General features: G+C 40.9%; 1 protein-coding gene across 10 annotated transcripts in view; it reads left to right on the forward strand.

Moving 5' to 3' along the window:
• Nucleotides 1-15,458, forward strand: part of LOC129768368 (serine/threonine-protein phosphatase rdgC) — a 197,975-nt gene extending 182,517 nt beyond the window's left edge. The window contains exons 11-13 of one of the 10 annotated variants that reach the window (XR_008741667.1): nt 12,899-13,494; nt 13,565-13,601; nt 14,055-15,457. Coding sequence is in view for 8 of the 10 variants with exons in the window: in XM_055769971.1 (XP_055625946.1) it covers nt 12,899-13,474 (576 nt within the window). In the remaining 2 variants the exon portion in view is untranslated. Of the gene's footprint in view, nt 1-12,898 lie in introns of all 10 variants that reach the window. The other 9 variants (XM_055769978.1, XM_055769975.1, XM_055769977.1 and 6 more) reach the window with 9 other exon arrangements.
• The last annotated feature ends 1,695 nt before the right edge of the window (nt 15,459-17,153 follow it).

Here is a 17,153-nt window from a genome sequence, read left to right on the forward strand (position 1 = left end):
GCAAAAGATTTGAGCAGAGCCTCACCGATCTGTTGTAGAGTGGAGCAAGTACACTTATCAAGCCGCTTCTATTGGTGCACGTTGCTTCCACCCCGTAGAATATGCGGCTATTGATGAGAGCTCTGCTGATATTCAGCCCGGTATGCCTGTTCCATCTGGGATGACGCGAGCTGATGGTGCGTAGTAGTCTTAGGCGGCTTTCGCATTCTTGTTTAGTTCTGCGGAAGTGCGGTGCGAAGGAGAATTTCCGGTCGATGGTCACACCAAGTATCTTAGGTTCGCGCCTGAACGGAATGTTGATGCTTCCCAGTTTCACCCGAACACCAGTTGCCACATGGTGTGAGTTGCAACAGTGCGTTATCGCGCACTTCTCTGCAGCAATTGAGAAACCGACTGATTCAGCCCAGCGTCCAATCGCGTTTACCGCGGTTTGTATTTTCCTACGGACTAGACGAATGCTTCTTCCAGACACAGCAATGACGATATCATCCGCATACACAAAGACGTACACATCCCTTGGTAGACAATGGAACACGGAGTTGACACTAACCAGGAACAGTGTAACAGCAAGCGCTGAGCCCTGAGGAACACCATTCACTTCCACAAACTCGTCGGATTGACATCCTCCAATCCCTACTCTGAACTTGCGGTCAGCTAGGTAATCCTGCAGAAAAAGTCCAAGTCTACCTTTAATACCCCAATCGCGTAGCTGACGAAGGACTCCCGCACGCCAGACGGAATTGTACGCCTTTGCAATATCCAGGATGGCAATGTCGACGTGCTGACCTGAATCGATGGCGCGCCAGATTGTGTCGCTAAGTGATCCAAGATAAACACTAGTACCAAAACCCTGACGAAAAGCAAACTGCCGATTGTCTAAATATTTGCCGTCCTCCAGGAACTGCATCAGTCTACGATTCACCATACGCTCCATAATTTTTCCTACACAAGGTAGTAGGCTAATGGGGCGGAAATCGCTGGGAGACCTCGTCTGGGTTTTCTTGGGAATGGGAATGACTAATGCAGTTTTCCACGTCGTTGGAATTATACCGTTGTTCCAAATTTGGTTGTATAGGTCCAGAAGCACCCTCTTTCCTTCAATCGGTAGATGTTTTAATAGGTGGTAGCTGACGTTGTCCATCCCCGGTGAACTGCCTTTGGCCGTCGAAAGGGCGTAATGAAGTTCAGCTCCAGCAAACGGCCTGTTGTACACTTGCGTAGAATCGGGTGGGAAGACGATGGGAAACTGTCGTTCTACGCTTTGTTTACGTGCTATAAAGCGCGCAAGGAGTGCTGTGTCGGCTGATAGCGAAGCAAAAAATACTGCCATCCGGTTAGCAATCTCAATCGGGTTTGTGATGGCGACACCGTTTTCCACGATGGTGAATCCAGTGCTCCTCCTTTTCCCGGATAGTGCATTCACTCTTCTCCAGAGCTCAGCGGTCAGCGGGGTGAACCACTTGTGCGGGGAATATGGTTGCTCGCAACACGAACGATGATGCTCTCGAACTCATCGGATAAAATCCCTCGATCCATCTCACTCAGGCTCAGCTCACTTGCTATTTCACTTTCATAGCCATCCCAGTTGGCCTTTTCGAATATCCATCTACGTCTCCGGCTGGTGGCTGGCGGGCACCTGCCGTATCTCACCATTATGGGATAGTGATCAATGTGGCACTTGTCTGAAAACGTTGACCAACTAAGTGAATCAACCAGTTGGTGGGAGGAGATGGAGAGGTCAATGGCTGATGTTGATCGACCCCGTGAGAAGGTGATGCTACCGTCGTTCAGAATTATCGCGTTCCGGTTCTCTACAATATTCGCGATTTCTAACCCCCTACGGCTATCTCTAGAGGATCCCCATAGCGTATGGTGTGCATTGAAGTCACCCAGGAGCAGGAATGGTGTGTCGATCTGATCTATCAAATGGTCAAGCATGGCGCAGAAATTGGGCTGGTTTTGCGGTACATAGATAGATACAACCGTAATGGCTGCCGGAAACAACATCTTCCTGGCAATTGCAATCAGTTCGGTGTCCAGTTGTACAGGGGTGGACGGGATATCAGAACGGACTGCAATACCAACAGACTGAAAAATGTTCTCCCCGATTGCCGCCTCCCATGAATAGCGGTTACCAAACCAACTCGACGGATTCGTATCGCCACGAATATGGGTCTCTTGCAGGGCCAGGCACAGTGGATCTGTACGTGCAATAATGCACTGCAAGTCTCCCAGGTTATTACGGAGGCCATTCAGATTCCACTGAATGGCGAGTGTGATGTTGACACTGGATGACGTTGACGAGGGTTCTGGAGAAACGTGAGTAGAGGCAGTGGATGTGTTCAAGTTATATAAACATGAGGAACTTACCCGGGAATAACCCGGGTTCCCCGCAGCATCTGCCGCCGGAGGCTCATCATTAGTACACGGTACTTCTCCGGACAGGGATGCTGCGAGGGTGGGTGTTGTATGTGTTTCGTTGTTCGTTACATTTATGATTTTCTCTCTGCTACAGTGGATCGACGGGTGAAAATGAAGCGGGTAGTGAGGATTGACGAGTGGAATCGGTAAGTTTGCTGGTATTGACTCTGTTGCACTGGCGTTTTCTGCTGCTTGTGGAGATACTGAAAGCAAACAGACGAGGCCGCCAGTCGTGTTCGTGGAGGAATGAATAGGTGAACTTACCCGGGGGCAACCCAGGTTCCCCGCAGCATCTGCCGCCGGAGGTTCATCGTTAGAAGTCGGAACTTCCCCGGGCAGGGATGCTACGGGGACTGGTGTTATGCTGACTACATTCGATGTTTCTTTCTGAGTTGAAATAATTGATGATTCGTACGTTGGGTCAAAATTTACTTTGGTTGTTCTGAATTGCGTTGTTGTTTGTTGCTGTGCGCTAGCTGGATATTCTGATATTCTACTGCCGGCCGCAGAGGAGGCTTCACCATCAACGGGTTGAAGCAAGACGTCCCGGACGGATTCACCTTCCTGCTGCGCTTCTTTACGAAGTGAGGGTGGTACTTCACATTCCCATTCCTCAAACCGGTTGCTGATGTTGTTATGTTGCGTGCTGTTGTTGTTTATAATGTGAGACTTGGGGTTTGGCGTAGGCTTATGACTATTTCGATTTTGCATTATTGGGTCGAACAGGTGATTTGAACAAATCTTGGCTGGTTTCGGAATCGGTTAGATCAACTTCTTCCACGGCAATGTGGTTAGCTGCTTGTCTGGTCATGATTAGGCTTCTTGAATTATTCGATACTTTTTTCGGAGGTGGTGACATGCCTGATGTTTGTTGTTGTGAATGAGAATGTTGCTGAATTGTGCCTCGTTTTGATTTCCTTATTCCTTCGTGTTCTGGTTCACTGGTCTGTGAGTTCGACCGTGATCTACCATGAAGCGACGTGTCGATGAACTTTTTCATTTTTTGGCTTTGTAGTTCAAGTTTTTCAATTTTCGTGTCTCTGTCTCGGATTAGTTCTAGTAATTCATTAATTTTGTCATCCTTCTCCTTGTTTTGTTCGATGATGGTGTTCATTTTCTCTTCCATCGCTTGTCTTTGTTCTAGTTGCTTTTCGAGTTTTGAGATTTCCGCTTGTTTTTCTTTAACTTGGTTTGAGAGAGTGTTCAGTCTGGCGTGATCAAGTCGGGGTTGCGCAGCTACCTGTGCGTAGGTACCAGTAGGTAGCCGCTACACGTTTTCTCGCATCCACATACGAGAGGTTGTAATCTATTTTCGTACGGATCACTGCGACTTCAGTTCTATAAATTTCACACTGACGACTGCTAGGTCGGTGACTACCTTTACAGTTTCGGCAGAATGGTTGTTCTTCGCACGTTTCTCTATCTTCATGTTCGCTGGAGCAATTGTAGCATCGTTTTATATCTTTAGGGCAGTTCAATCGTGGGTGGCCGTACTCGTAGCACTTAAAGCACAGCATTGGGTTCGGATAATAGGAACGAGTTCTTACGCGAAGAACTCCTACTTTCACTGTCTCCGGGTAAATCGACTTATTAAATGTTAGAATGATGGCTGGGGTATTCTCTTTATTGCTTTTTAATATTCTCCTCGCTTTTATAACCCCTTGACCTTCCAATTCTTTTTTTATTTCTTCCTCACTTAGAGGTAATAAATCGAACGAAGATATGACGCAGCGACTGATGTTGAGAGTCGGATGTAATACGATCGATACTTCAGTTCCGTCGAAAAGCTGAGTCATTTGAAGTAATCTTTCAACCTGGGTTGCACTTCTCGTTCGAAGTACATATCGAGTGCATTTTGCCTCACTTTTTGCACTCTCTATTGCTCCGGCGAAATTTTCTATGCTCTTCCCTATTACAAACGGGTTACATGGCAGGTTTGTTCCGTTTTTCCCGGTGAGGAGAAGGGTGGTGACAGCTCCGAATTCATTTCTTGACCCTCCGGGATCGTCCCCGCTCATACATGCCATGTGCTTCCACACTAAACTTCCTTTTTTTGGGTTCGTCACTTACTGCCGACTTAATTATAGTTAGTATAAAAAATTTATGGATACACTTGGTGTTTATCACACACTAATTTTGAATTTTCAAATTCAATGGAGACGCAAAACACTAGGTAGCTCTCTTCTGTCCTTGGACCCTGTTACTTCAGTATGTGAAGTAAGACGGTAGCAATAACTTCACTCAAGTTTACGTCGCAATGATTCCATATAAGGTCTCGCCGGGTGGCGGAGCACTAACTTTAATTATCTCGGGTGGCTGAGGCCGACTTTTGAATTCAAATCGATGTACACTTTGGATTAAGAGCAGTTTAGCAGAACGACCGTTTGGTATGGATGCTCTACATGAACTGATGAAAATAAATAAAATATGGTTTATTTGTTAAACATGTCTGACCCTTCGATGATCGCAAATTTTAAATTAATTTCAACTCTGATAAGCCTCTCCACAAGATGTCACAGAAACGCACACGGTTAGAAACAGCTTCAATTCACTGTAACAATTAGAACCGATTCTTGAAAGTCCCACTTCATGATGAACTGTAACACATCCAATGCAATCCCGTTAATGACATCATTAGAATTGATTTCAGCAGCAAATAACTACGGAGTCTTGGTTTCTTTTGGCAAAAACCTCCTTTCCGAAACTTCGTAGTTGCCAGTTTGTCAAATCGACTTTTTCAGTTCACTGTCAGATACTCATAACATGTGTCGAGCTTGAATTGCTTTAAATGTTTCGGCTTTAGACGATTTTGACCGTTCTTATAATTCCCGATGAAAATCGCCAATGCACTCCAACATTCCCTTTTCCATTGTTGGACCGGATCCGGAAGGTCTTCCGCTTGGTTTGCTCAGCTTAGAACGAATTTTTCCTTTTAGTAGCAAACTTTTACTCTTTGGATTTTAATAAACAGCAAAAAAAAAAGTCAATTCCCAATAAATGGATGAATGGATATTTTGTTTTCTCTTGGAATTGTCTTGTGATTTGTTCAAATATAAACGACATAATATTCTTTCGCGTGTGATCTCTTTTTGGCGTTCGACACTCAAATCATCAAGACAACCAATCCTCCGTAGGGGAAAAGGGGAAATTTGGACTACCTAAGCAAATCGCCTAATATTTCCAAACCAATACGGTCTAAATAAAAAATGTCACATTGTATATTAAGCTACACTTGTTTACTCTCAATCAAAAATGTTTAATCATTATATCAAGCTTTAAACTACCAAATACAGTAGAACCTGTTGTTGTGCGGTTTTTTTGTGCGAATTTTTTTTGTGCGATTTTCTGTTCTTGTGCCGTTTTTTTTTGTGCGATTTTTTTGTGCGATGTATGAAAAGAAGCATATTTGACGAAGTTATCATCCACAGTTTTTTTCGATGGTTTATAAAGGGTGTGTCACATCAAATTGCATCACGGAAAAAACGCTGTAGAAATTTAATTTTTAGGAATTATATCTTCAGCTATCGCTTATAATCAGATAAGAGTGTATAGATCACGTTGGCCATGCTTCACTGTCAATTTTTCGTAGATTTGGAAAAATTTCGTCGAATGAAAAAGAGCGTCGTGAATTAATCCTGCGCACTCATTTCGAGAATCCGGAGTTGTCACATCGGGACAGCGGTAAGATGCTGGGAATCGTCCAATCCACGGTCAGCAGAGTACTAAACCGATACTTCGAGAACCTAACCATCGACCGCAAGGTGAAGAACGGCAAAAATGGATGCTCCGTCAGTGAAAAAGATCACAAGCGCGTAGTTAAGCAGTTTAGACGTGATCCGAGAAGTTCGGTCCGGGATGTCGCCAATAAGCTGAATTTGTCAAGTTCATTCGTCCAGCGGACCAAGCAGCGGGAGGGCCTGCGTACATACAAGGTTCAGAAGGCTCCTAACCGCGACGAAAGGCAAAACATGGTGGGGAAGACGCGAGCCCGGAAGCTGTACACCGAAATGCTGACGAAGCCGCATTGCCTGGTAATGGATGACGAAACCTTCGTCAAAGCGGACTTTAGTCAGATGCCGGGCCTGTTGTTCTTCTCCGCAGAGGACAAATTCAGCGTTCCGGAGGAGATTCGCAAGAAGAAACTATTCAAGTTTGCCAAAAAGTACATGGTGTGGCAAGCGATCTGCTCTTGCGGAAAGCGGAGCGCCCCCTTCGTGATGACCGGCACGGTAAACGGGCGGGTTTACCTTAAGGAGTGCCTACAGAAGCGCTTACTACCACTATTGAAGCAGCACGAGGGCCCGATCATCTTCTGGCCGAATCTCGCTTCGTGCCACTATTCAAAGGACGTGTTGGAGTGGTACGAAGCCAACGGGGTCACCTTCGTGCCAAAGGAAATGAACCCGCCCAACGCGCCGTAGCTTCGCCCAATAGAGAAATATTGGGCGATTATGAAGCAGGCCCTCCGGAAGAACCCAAAAGTTGTCAAATCAGAGGCGGACTTCAAGAGAAAATGGATTTCTGTTCAAAAAAAACTACAACATGACGTTGTACAGAACCTTACAGAATCTTAAGAGGAAGGTGCGAGCATACGGGCTTGGGCTCGAAATATGAATAAAAAGAAAATGCCAAAAGTTGTTTAATAGTTTTTATTTTACTGTCTAAAATTTCCAAAAGGATCGGTCTACTGGGCGAATTTCTACAGCGTTTTTTCCGTGATGCAATTTGATGTGAGACACCCTTTATGCATTTCAGTGCGAAAAATGCATATTTGCGTCTCAATTATCCACTTCTGAAATCATTACCCTCCTCTCATCAAATGCTCTAAGTTTTTCTAAGTTTTTGCATGACATGATTTCTAACAGAAAAACCTTAAAACCACGATCGGAAAATGCATATTTTTTGACAATCAAAGTGCTTGCTGTGTACATGCTAACATTTCCTTCCACCTGTCGAATTTTACCAAAGTTTTTCTACGTTAGTTACATACGGTTCATTAATGAAAGAAGATGACATTATAACAAATCCATGTTGAGCCGTAGTTTTTGAGATAATGGGGTGACCCAAATCAGATCAGACTCAAATCAGACTGAAATGAAATTTCAAGAAGCTATCGCTATTTATAGAGATTTAAATATTTTTGAGGCAGTTTTGGGATATTAAAAAAAAATTATGGCCAATGAGTAAAAAAATATCACTTGTAGGTCTTTTATTATTCGAGTAATATTATTTTCATAAAACTTCGTTCATCCGGTAACTTAGAACGTAACCCCCTCGTTTTTGAGACTTTAAGTTTACACCCCAGGACCAGGGTTACCATATCTACAGAATAATCTGTATTTATACAGATTTTTCAGACTTTTTGAAACCAAGAATCTGTAGATTACAGATTTTTCAGATTTTCATACAGATTTACAGATTTTTCAAAATAGCGAACCAATATTAGTTATGGCTTGATCTGAATAATATTTTTTCCAACTCATCAATTTCATTCCTATAGCATTCGAATCAGTCTGAATGAGAGTCAGTGTAGCCTGTAGGACTGCTTTCTCATATTAAATCTCAGGCGAAAAGATGCAAAAATTTGCGTCATCTAGCCCATTTACAATAAATAAATAACACTGTTTATCTTTTTCCTACTAAAGCAAAGTGAATGCGAATTTTTACGTGGATACCATCAACATCGTCAAATTTATAATAACTATGCCAATCAATGAAAATATAGCTAAGATTATGCTTCAAAATTGAACTTATAAATTTAACCCTTTACGATCGTATTAAATGTTGACATATGTGCTGTACTGGTCGCAATGGTTTTTACTTGACAAAGCAGTGATGTAGAACTTTGTGAGATTATATACAGTATACTAGCTGACTCGGCAAACTTCGTCCCGCCCACAATTTGTGTTTTGTTATCAATACCTTCAAACATCCACGTTTTCTTACTATGAGCATGTTCATGGGTCCAATCACAGAACTGGTAGGAGGAGTGTTGAACCGACTTAGAAATATTTCTTGCTCCCAAAAACCTCCACATGCCAAATGTGGTTCAGTTTGCTTGATTAGTTCTTGAATTATGCAGAAATGTATGCTTCATTTGTATGGCAGATGTATGCATGTATGCTCCCCCCTCCCCTCTTCAGAAAGGTAGGAGGAGTGTTGAACCACCTTAGAAACATTTATTGCACCCTTAAACCTTCAGATGCCTAATTTGGTTTCATTTGCTTGAATAATTCTTGAGTAATGCATAAATTTGTGTTTCATTTGTATGGCAGCCCCCCCTCCCTTAGAGAGGGGGGAGGGGTCTCAAACTATCACGAAAACCTTCCCCGGCCCCAAAAAACCCTACATACCAATTTTCATGTTGATCGTTTCAGTAGTTTCAGACAGACAGAAATCCATTTTTATATATATATACTAGCTAACCCGGCAAACTTCGTCCCGCCCATTTACTTGATTAATTCTCGAGTAATGCAGAAATTTGTGTTTTATTTGTATAGCAGCCACCCCTAAGAGAGGGGGGAGGGGTATCTAACCACCATAGAAACATTCATTGCACCCTAAAGTTTCCATATGCCTAATTTGGTTTAATTTGCTTGATTAATTCTCGGGTAATGCAAAAATTTGTGTTTCATTTGTACGGCAGCCCCCTCTAAGAGAGGGGGAAGGAGTATCTTAACACCATAGAAACATTTATTGCATCCTAAAACCTCCACATGCCAAATTTGGTTTCATTTGCTTGATTAATTCTCGAGTAATGCAGAAATTTGTGTTTCATTTGTATGGCAGCCCCCCCTTTGAGTGGGGGAAGGACTGTCTAACCATCATAGAAATATTTATTGTACCCTAAAACTTTCACATGCCAACTTTGGTTTCGTTTGCTTGGTTAATTTCCGAGTAATGCAGAAATTTGTGTTTCATTTGTATGTCAGCCCCCCCTTAGAGAGGGGGGAGGGGTCTCAAAATATCACGAAAACCTTCCCCGGCCCCAAAAACCCCTACATACCAATTTTCATGTCGATCGGTTCAGTAGTTTCCGAGTCTATAAGAATCAGACAGACAGACATCACTCCATTTTTATATATAGAGATAGATTACAAATGGGGTTTCGCTACGCTAAGATGCACTATTTTTCCGTACGGGTTATGAAGCACGCACGTACGCACAGGAATATCCATATATCGATGGCTTGAAGCAACTAAATATACACACACTTATCTCTGTTTTGCGCTCTTCTCAACAGAAGCCCTTTCTGTTAATATTGTCAGTCTAGATTAGCTTAGCTGTCATCCTTTGTGGAGAGAGTTTTCCTACCGTCATGCGAAACCAAATCACTGACAAAATTCCAGAATATTTATTTTCTTGGTGAGCTGATGATAGCCTAGTTTGATGATTCCCCACACAATTGTGTAGTTCAGAACCTTAATGCAATGACATCAGTTTGAAGCAATGATTGTAATACCAGAGACATTAGCGAGTGAGTAATTTAGTCGCGTCCACAGCTCAATCCGAAACGAAGACATATGATGACGTAAAACAAGAGATGCTTTGAATACAGAACGAGACTGAAAGTTTGCCTTCTTTCCTTGCTTTTGAATTAGACAGACTTTAAACTTCTTCAGTACATTCGTCTCTAACCTTCATAAAAGCCCTTGGAAAACTTTACTTTATCCATCATATTACTCCTCCACCCCCATTACCTTGAGAAATCCCTCGCCGTCCAGCTCGTCCAGCAACGATGTTGTTCAGTCGATTTCCTCACTAAGAATGAAAGTTTGCCTCAGTGAGATCAACCGTTTAGGCAAATATCCCCCTTCGTTCTTCTTCTTTTCCTTTGTTCACGGAGACTTTACACCATACGGGAGAAACCGTTCGTTACTCGTCAATAAGTTGCTCGTTATTGACAGCTCTGTTCGGGAAAGCACACAAATGGACTGAACAAATGTATGAGGAAATGGGAATGCTTCCAATTTTCATCAGTTTAAACCTAATACAGACTATGGGATTGTCATGTATAGCATATCAAACAAATCTTAGGGAATTTCCGATTCGTTTGGTATGTAAATCGCCAAAATCCGTTCGCTGCAAAAATTGTTATTAACGTTAACTTTGTTTCATAAAAACGTGACCTGTTTTCTGATTTGGCACCCTTGATGAAAGACGTAGTTCTACTTCAAAAAGGCACTTGTCCAAAAAAGTTACTCCTATACTCGCGTCGGTGTGTCAGACCGAAAGTGTTAAAAAAGTGGCAAACGTCCCCATTGTACCAACACATGCGATACGCTAAACGATGAAGAATGACGAATAACGAAGCTAGAGAAAATCGCCAAGTCGTAGTATTGAAATCTTCTAAGAAATGAACGAATTATTGATTTCTCGGTCTGACAGACCAATGCGCGAGTATAGGAGTGTTAATGGATCTAATCCGCCAAGCGCTTGTTAGTTTGCGCTGTTTAATGAACGTGTCGAATTCAACCGCAAGCAGTTTAGTTTGAGAACAGGTCACGATTTTACGGAATCATTTTTCCCTTCGAAATCGATAGCTTTATTTAAGGGCTCATTGACAAAATCGGAACAAATTGCCGCATATCAATTTGTGTGTTGTTGACTCGAGGGTAAGAATGAATCAACCATCTTTAGCTGCTTCATCAAAAACATGGAAGTGGGGTGGCTTTTAAAGGCCTCCAACTAAATAGTTATTGTTAAAATTTCGATGCCATCGGCCCTTGTCAGGGCTATCAAATATTTGTATTGAAGATTTCATTCTCAAACTTCTACGATATTCGTTCTTGTCGACAATATATTACTACATTCACAATGCGATCTCGCTTGGGCACTTTTTTGTTCCTCATTTATTTTCTTCTGAATTCGATCATTAAAACATTCTTGAGTAATACCATTCCAAAAAAAAAAAAAAAAAACAAGTAGGGTAAATGATCTTGGTTTGTCCAATTTGGGGTGTTTTTACGCAACTAGTAAATGCAAATCGATTTTTCTTCATGAAAATCACACATAATCGATACGAGTTTGGGTTTGTTGAAAAGCCCCAAGTCTCTTGTTTGCTAATACTATCATAAGGTGTTGAAATTATTCAAATTTTTATGTTTTTTAAAGATTTTCCTTAAAGAAGAATTATGATCATGGTTTGCCCAAAAAAATGATCATGGTTTGTCCGGTTTTAGAAATCTCCATCTTTGAATGAAAACATTCGAATTCACAATTAGATGTTGCATTTATCATTGCTTGAGTTTACTGTCATCATATTGATTCATTCATAATTTAGGCTTTCTTCAAAATATTGCCTTTTCTTGGGCATTTTAGAAGTGTTCACCTCAACACAATCAACACAGAAAAACCATACTTCTGCTATGCGCGAAGCACACCATAAACAAACATAAACAAACTGCAGCGCGCCAAGCGGTTGCCATAGAAATCATGTGGGCAAAACAACATTATTGAATTGGACAACTCATGATCAGAATTGAGTTCATCAAAATGCGTTAATTTAATGGTTTAGCTATGTAAATCCGATACAAATGGTGAGCAAGCATGATGTTTACAATATTTATAAGTTTTGCAATATTTATAAGTTTTGTTTGTCTGAATACGTGCCAAATAATCATCTGGTGATCGATTAAAAGTTAGAATCCTTTAAAACATGTGATTTCGTAAAAATATACTATCAAACTACTATAAATCATGTAAAAGACAATTTCATTTATATGTTTCGAAACATTCGAAGGCCTTATTTGACACAGGAGCGCTGAATTAGAGCATTCAAAAAAGTGGGCAAACCATGATCATATTTTCGACTGGACAAACCAAGATCATTTACCCTACGAGTTAAAAACGTTCCGAGTACTCTATTCTGCTTGGTGCACCTGTTGATAATAATTTCCGTCTGTTCAGCTGGATTGCAGAGATCAGTTCAATTTGTAGAGCATCCAAATTTTGGACATATGAAGTGTTTAGACTACGCTTCTCTATATTCCATACAACATTTTGCAACGAAAAAAGTGAATGATGTTTATACTTTCATCTTCGACATTCCTCATATTTATTATGTAAATGATTTCTCACGACGCACCCCAGGAGAAAATACCACATCGAATAGATCCCATCATATAAAATGAAAAAAAAGGGGATTCCAAATGGAATTTTGCGCGTCGTCTACCTTTCCCCTCTAGCTTTGTTGGCATAATGAAACGTCATTACGGAATTCATCAGGCGTTGGAAATCCAAAGCAATCCTTTTTCTTTCATCCCAGCCCAGATCTCTGTGTTTGCTGAGCTGAGTTAACATCGTTTCAATTTATAAGTTGTCGTTAGCAATTCATCCCGTCCCCGGGTGTCACAAAGGTAAAAAATTGAATTTTCTTACCTTGTTCCGTGGACTGTTTTTCTTTCAAGTTTTTTCCCTACTAGCGTTGATTCTGTTAACGCTTATTTTTCCCTCTCTCGTTTTTTGTTTTTCCTAGAAATGCGCCCAAAATGGAACGATGTCGGTGGCGGAATCGCTGTACAAGAACAAGAACAGCCTGGAAACCATCTTCCGGATACTGGACAAGGATAACTCGGGCCAAATCTCACTGGAGGAATTCGGGGAGGCTTGCGACCTGCTGGAGAAGCATTTCCCCCACAACACCCACGAACAGCTGCTGGACATGTGCCGGATGATGGACATCAACAAGGACGGACTGGTGGATCTGAATGAGTTCCTGGAGACGTTCCGGTTGTGCGAAAACGCGAAGGAACAGCTGCTGACGAGTCTGCAAGACCGGGCGCTGGCTTCGGTGGAGGAGTGCGACGAGGATTGCGACCAGCACAAGGGTAAGAAAAAGGGGGCTAAAAAGAATGGGGACACCAAACGGAAGGGGAATAAGAAAACGAACGGTAAAAAGATTGATGATTCCTCTAAAACAGCGGAAGATTCGGAAGATTACGAAACGTTCGAAGCGGAGGGCGAGGATCAGGAGACGAGGAAGAAGAAAAGCACGGAGAACAGTGCGAAAGGTACGCTAACCAGCAATGGGAATTTAGAGGATAAGTCCTAAACGAGGGGGGAATTAGCAAGGTAAATTAGGTGCCGTTTTCTTTGCCCAAAGAAATGTTCCGCTAATCTTCTTTGACTTTAATTTAATTAGGTAACTTTCGGAACTAATCGTATCTCCACTACCAAAAGTGAGCGACGTGTATTGAATTTCATTCCATTTCTCGCTTGATTACTTTCCGAGTGCTAATTAAATTTGTATCCTAGTCACATTCCCCATTCCTCGAGTTGTTCGCAATTGAGACGAGATTTCTAAATTTTAGCCGCCTCCGAGAAGCCTCGAGAAGTATGTTCCAAATTTCATTTTTCCGGCCACTCAGCTGTTACCACCTAGGGAAGAGAAATATTATTACATTCTCGAGTGGTAATTGATGTAGAGCTTGGAGAGCCTTTATTGCCCTGTGTTGCGCAACCATCACGTAGCTAATTAATTAAATTGAATGTTTTCCCTTCTGTAGTCAGTTTCGTTTACAATTTCATTTCATCGTATTGTTTTGGGGCAAATCAACGCTACCAAAACCGTTGACTGAACATTTCCAAGAAGTCCTTACCCGGTTTTAAGATAACTCTCATTCTACCTGCAGGCCGAAGCTACGCATTCAAGTTTCTGTGAAGCGGTGGGGACAAAGAAAATGGAAAAGCTGGGAACAAAACTTTTAAAATCCTACAAACAACTTATGTTTTCTGTTAACACACAACAACGGAGCAATATCAAATCTAGGAGAACGAAAAAAAAATACACACACATTTGAGAGAATAATTTATTTTATACGCAGAGTTGCATTTTACCAATATTTCGAATACATACAACGTTCGGAAGCGACGAAAAACTCTATGGAAGCTTTAATTAGTTTTGATTCTTTTCTACGAAGATAGAGAATATATTCAATCTAGCAGATGTAGCGTATATTTAAAATACTGAACAAATAAACAGTTAAAAATTGAAATTTAAACTTATATATTAACTTTACAAATCAAATCGATGGTTTCCTGATAACAAACAAACAAAAAACAAATCCAAACTATTAGATGTGAGTTGTTAGACAACTGAATCGAATGAACAGAGGAAAACAACAGAAAACAAATAGCATATTCAGAAGGAACGCATGGCCAACTACTCTTCTACTACTTTTACCGCTATTACTACAACTATTACTACATTTTCACCATTTTCACAACACCTTACGACACGAACAAAATCGTATCACACGCACCAACCACTTTTTCGATCTTACTGTGTGACCCACGGATAAAAATAAAGCATATAGATAAAATTTTGAAAAAACAAACATGTTAAAGCGAATTTTTGCGAGTTCAATGGTTGCTGTTTTATAAGAATATTTCCCATTAACTAATTCACACCGAGAAACTAATCGATTATAGTTGTTAAAGAGAACATGCCAAACAAACAAGAGAGAAAGAGGTGAAAGAAAACCAATCTAGACGTTTTTTACTCCTGAAGCTAGTGATAATGTAAGGCAGTGGAATAAGTTTCTCCATAGAGATCTAGTTTATTTCAGCAGTTGTAATTTATTTCGACCGTTTGCAGAATGAGAAACATATTTGTGCAAGCTTTCAAAGGTATAATTTTACCTAGAAGAAACTTTTGTATATAGTGTTTGTATATTCCTGGTTTTAACTGTTATGGAATGAAGATTTAATTTAACGCATTGCATTAAAACTAGTCAAATTCATGAATTTTTAAAATTCTTCATAAGTCGCTTTAAAACGAAGCAAAAACCGGAAAAAAACAAGAAAACTACATTCACGTTTGAAAAAGAAATACGCTGGCATATTTTTCCTCTGCTACACGTTGAACAAGGAGTCATTTCAGGCCACTTTGTGTTTTTAAGCTACGTAAACGTCTACTATGAATGAAAAACAAGATAAAATATACCAAAGCTAAATGTTGCTGTTTTTACGAAAAATGTTATCTTCAACAAAAGACACGCTGGAATGCGAATTAAAGATAATGAATATAAATATATATGGGGGAACACCCTTTTTTTTATTTGTAATATTGTGAAAACATTGTTTTGGTAAGTCATGATCTCTCTATGCAGGGGAAAAGGGGGAAATTTGGACCACCTAAGCAAATCGCCTAATCTTTCCAAACCAATACGGTCTAAATAAAAAAATGTCACATTGTATCCTATGCAACACTTGTTTTCTCTCAGTCAATAATGTTTAATCATTATATCAAGCTTTAAACTATCATATATATCACAATATAAAAGAGATGATTTTTGGACATTAAAATTTGATGCGGAGTGATTTGGACCATCTGTGGGGTGATTTGGTCCAGTGCTTGTTTCATCGAAAAAACATATTTATGTTTATGTAAAATATTTTGGAATAATGTTACAATCAATAACAGTGGTCTGGGATCGATACCAGGTGTCTTGGCCATATTCCAGACCAGAAAAAATGGATTGAGAACATCTCGAATTCTGCATGGATGTTTTCACTGTTGTTCGAGCATTTTCAAACACTTTTGATGCTTGGTCAAAGAAAATTCGTTCTCGATGGCCTGCGTTGCTTTTTCAAGCTCCTCCTTCTTCCAACGTTGTCTGTCCATCCTCTTTTTGTTATTCAGCGGCATTTGGAATCAATTAGATCAAAGAAAAACCCCAAATCTGTAAGACCAATTCACCCCACAAAAACGTTTCCATGTCACCCCACACAACATGCAAAAAATAAAATGCAATTAATTTAATTTATTGTTATCAAACTTACAGTTTCGCTGCATCAAATTGTTCCTCTCAGAGCCCGAAATCTTCGAAAGTGAAAAATGAGGACCGAATCTACTCTCAGCAGCTTCGCTTCGACAAGAACTGCCTCGGGAGTCGCCGCCAACAAAAAGACGGGTGGGTAATGTCGGGGACATAACCGGAGTGACGTAGGACTATAAAAAGGGGACAGCTTTTGTTAAATATATATTTTAAATATATTGTTTTATTTTCTTCTCCTACGTGAATACATACCTATCTACCTGAAAAAAGGATTAGTTTACTGTTTACTCTTTATGAATATGTTGATGGTTCTAAAAGAACCTTTGGTGTTGTGTTTTTGTTATCACTCGATATTCCCATCTTGTTCGGTTAAACCTTCCTGTTTAGCTATTGCGTTTGCCACTCGCCACAGCTTTCACAGTTGGAAAATTTCATCCCATCCAGCTTGTGACATGTTGTTCAGTAAATTACATTTAATGAGACGTGCCGGAGAAACACTTTGCCACTCACTGAAACTAATTGTTGCCTTGATGAGCGCCGAACCGAAGCTGCTCTGTTCTTGATGCGGGGTTTCTGATTGTCGTGAGCAGCTTTGCAAGCCAACTCGAGCACTCCGACGGCCGAAACTCTATAATCGCTGTTAGGTATACTGGTGCTCCGGCACCAATTCGTTCGGCCTAGTTATCCTTGCGGAGCAATCAGTGAATGCGACCAACAAGGAACTGGAGACCTGTACGGTTCGAGTGAGACTTTGCCTTTCCCTTAACTTGTCCTCCTTTGTTACGTCCACGATGCCGATGCCGTACAACCACACTGGTTTACGGTTTGAAAGAAAATAAGATATTTTTTTAGGGTCCGCGTGTTTTATACTCTAGCGGTACACACTCACAGGATAGAGACAAATCGGCAGACTCAGCCAGAGGGGCGAGTCCAACGAGACGAACGAATGAG

This window comes from Toxorhynchites rutilus, chromosome 2 (genome assembly GCF_029784135.1).
Source record: "Toxorhynchites rutilus septentrionalis strain SRP chromosome 2, ASM2978413v1, whole genome shotgun sequence".
NCBI classification, from domain to species: Eukaryota; Metazoa; Arthropoda; class Insecta; order Diptera; family Culicidae; genus Toxorhynchites; species Toxorhynchites rutilus.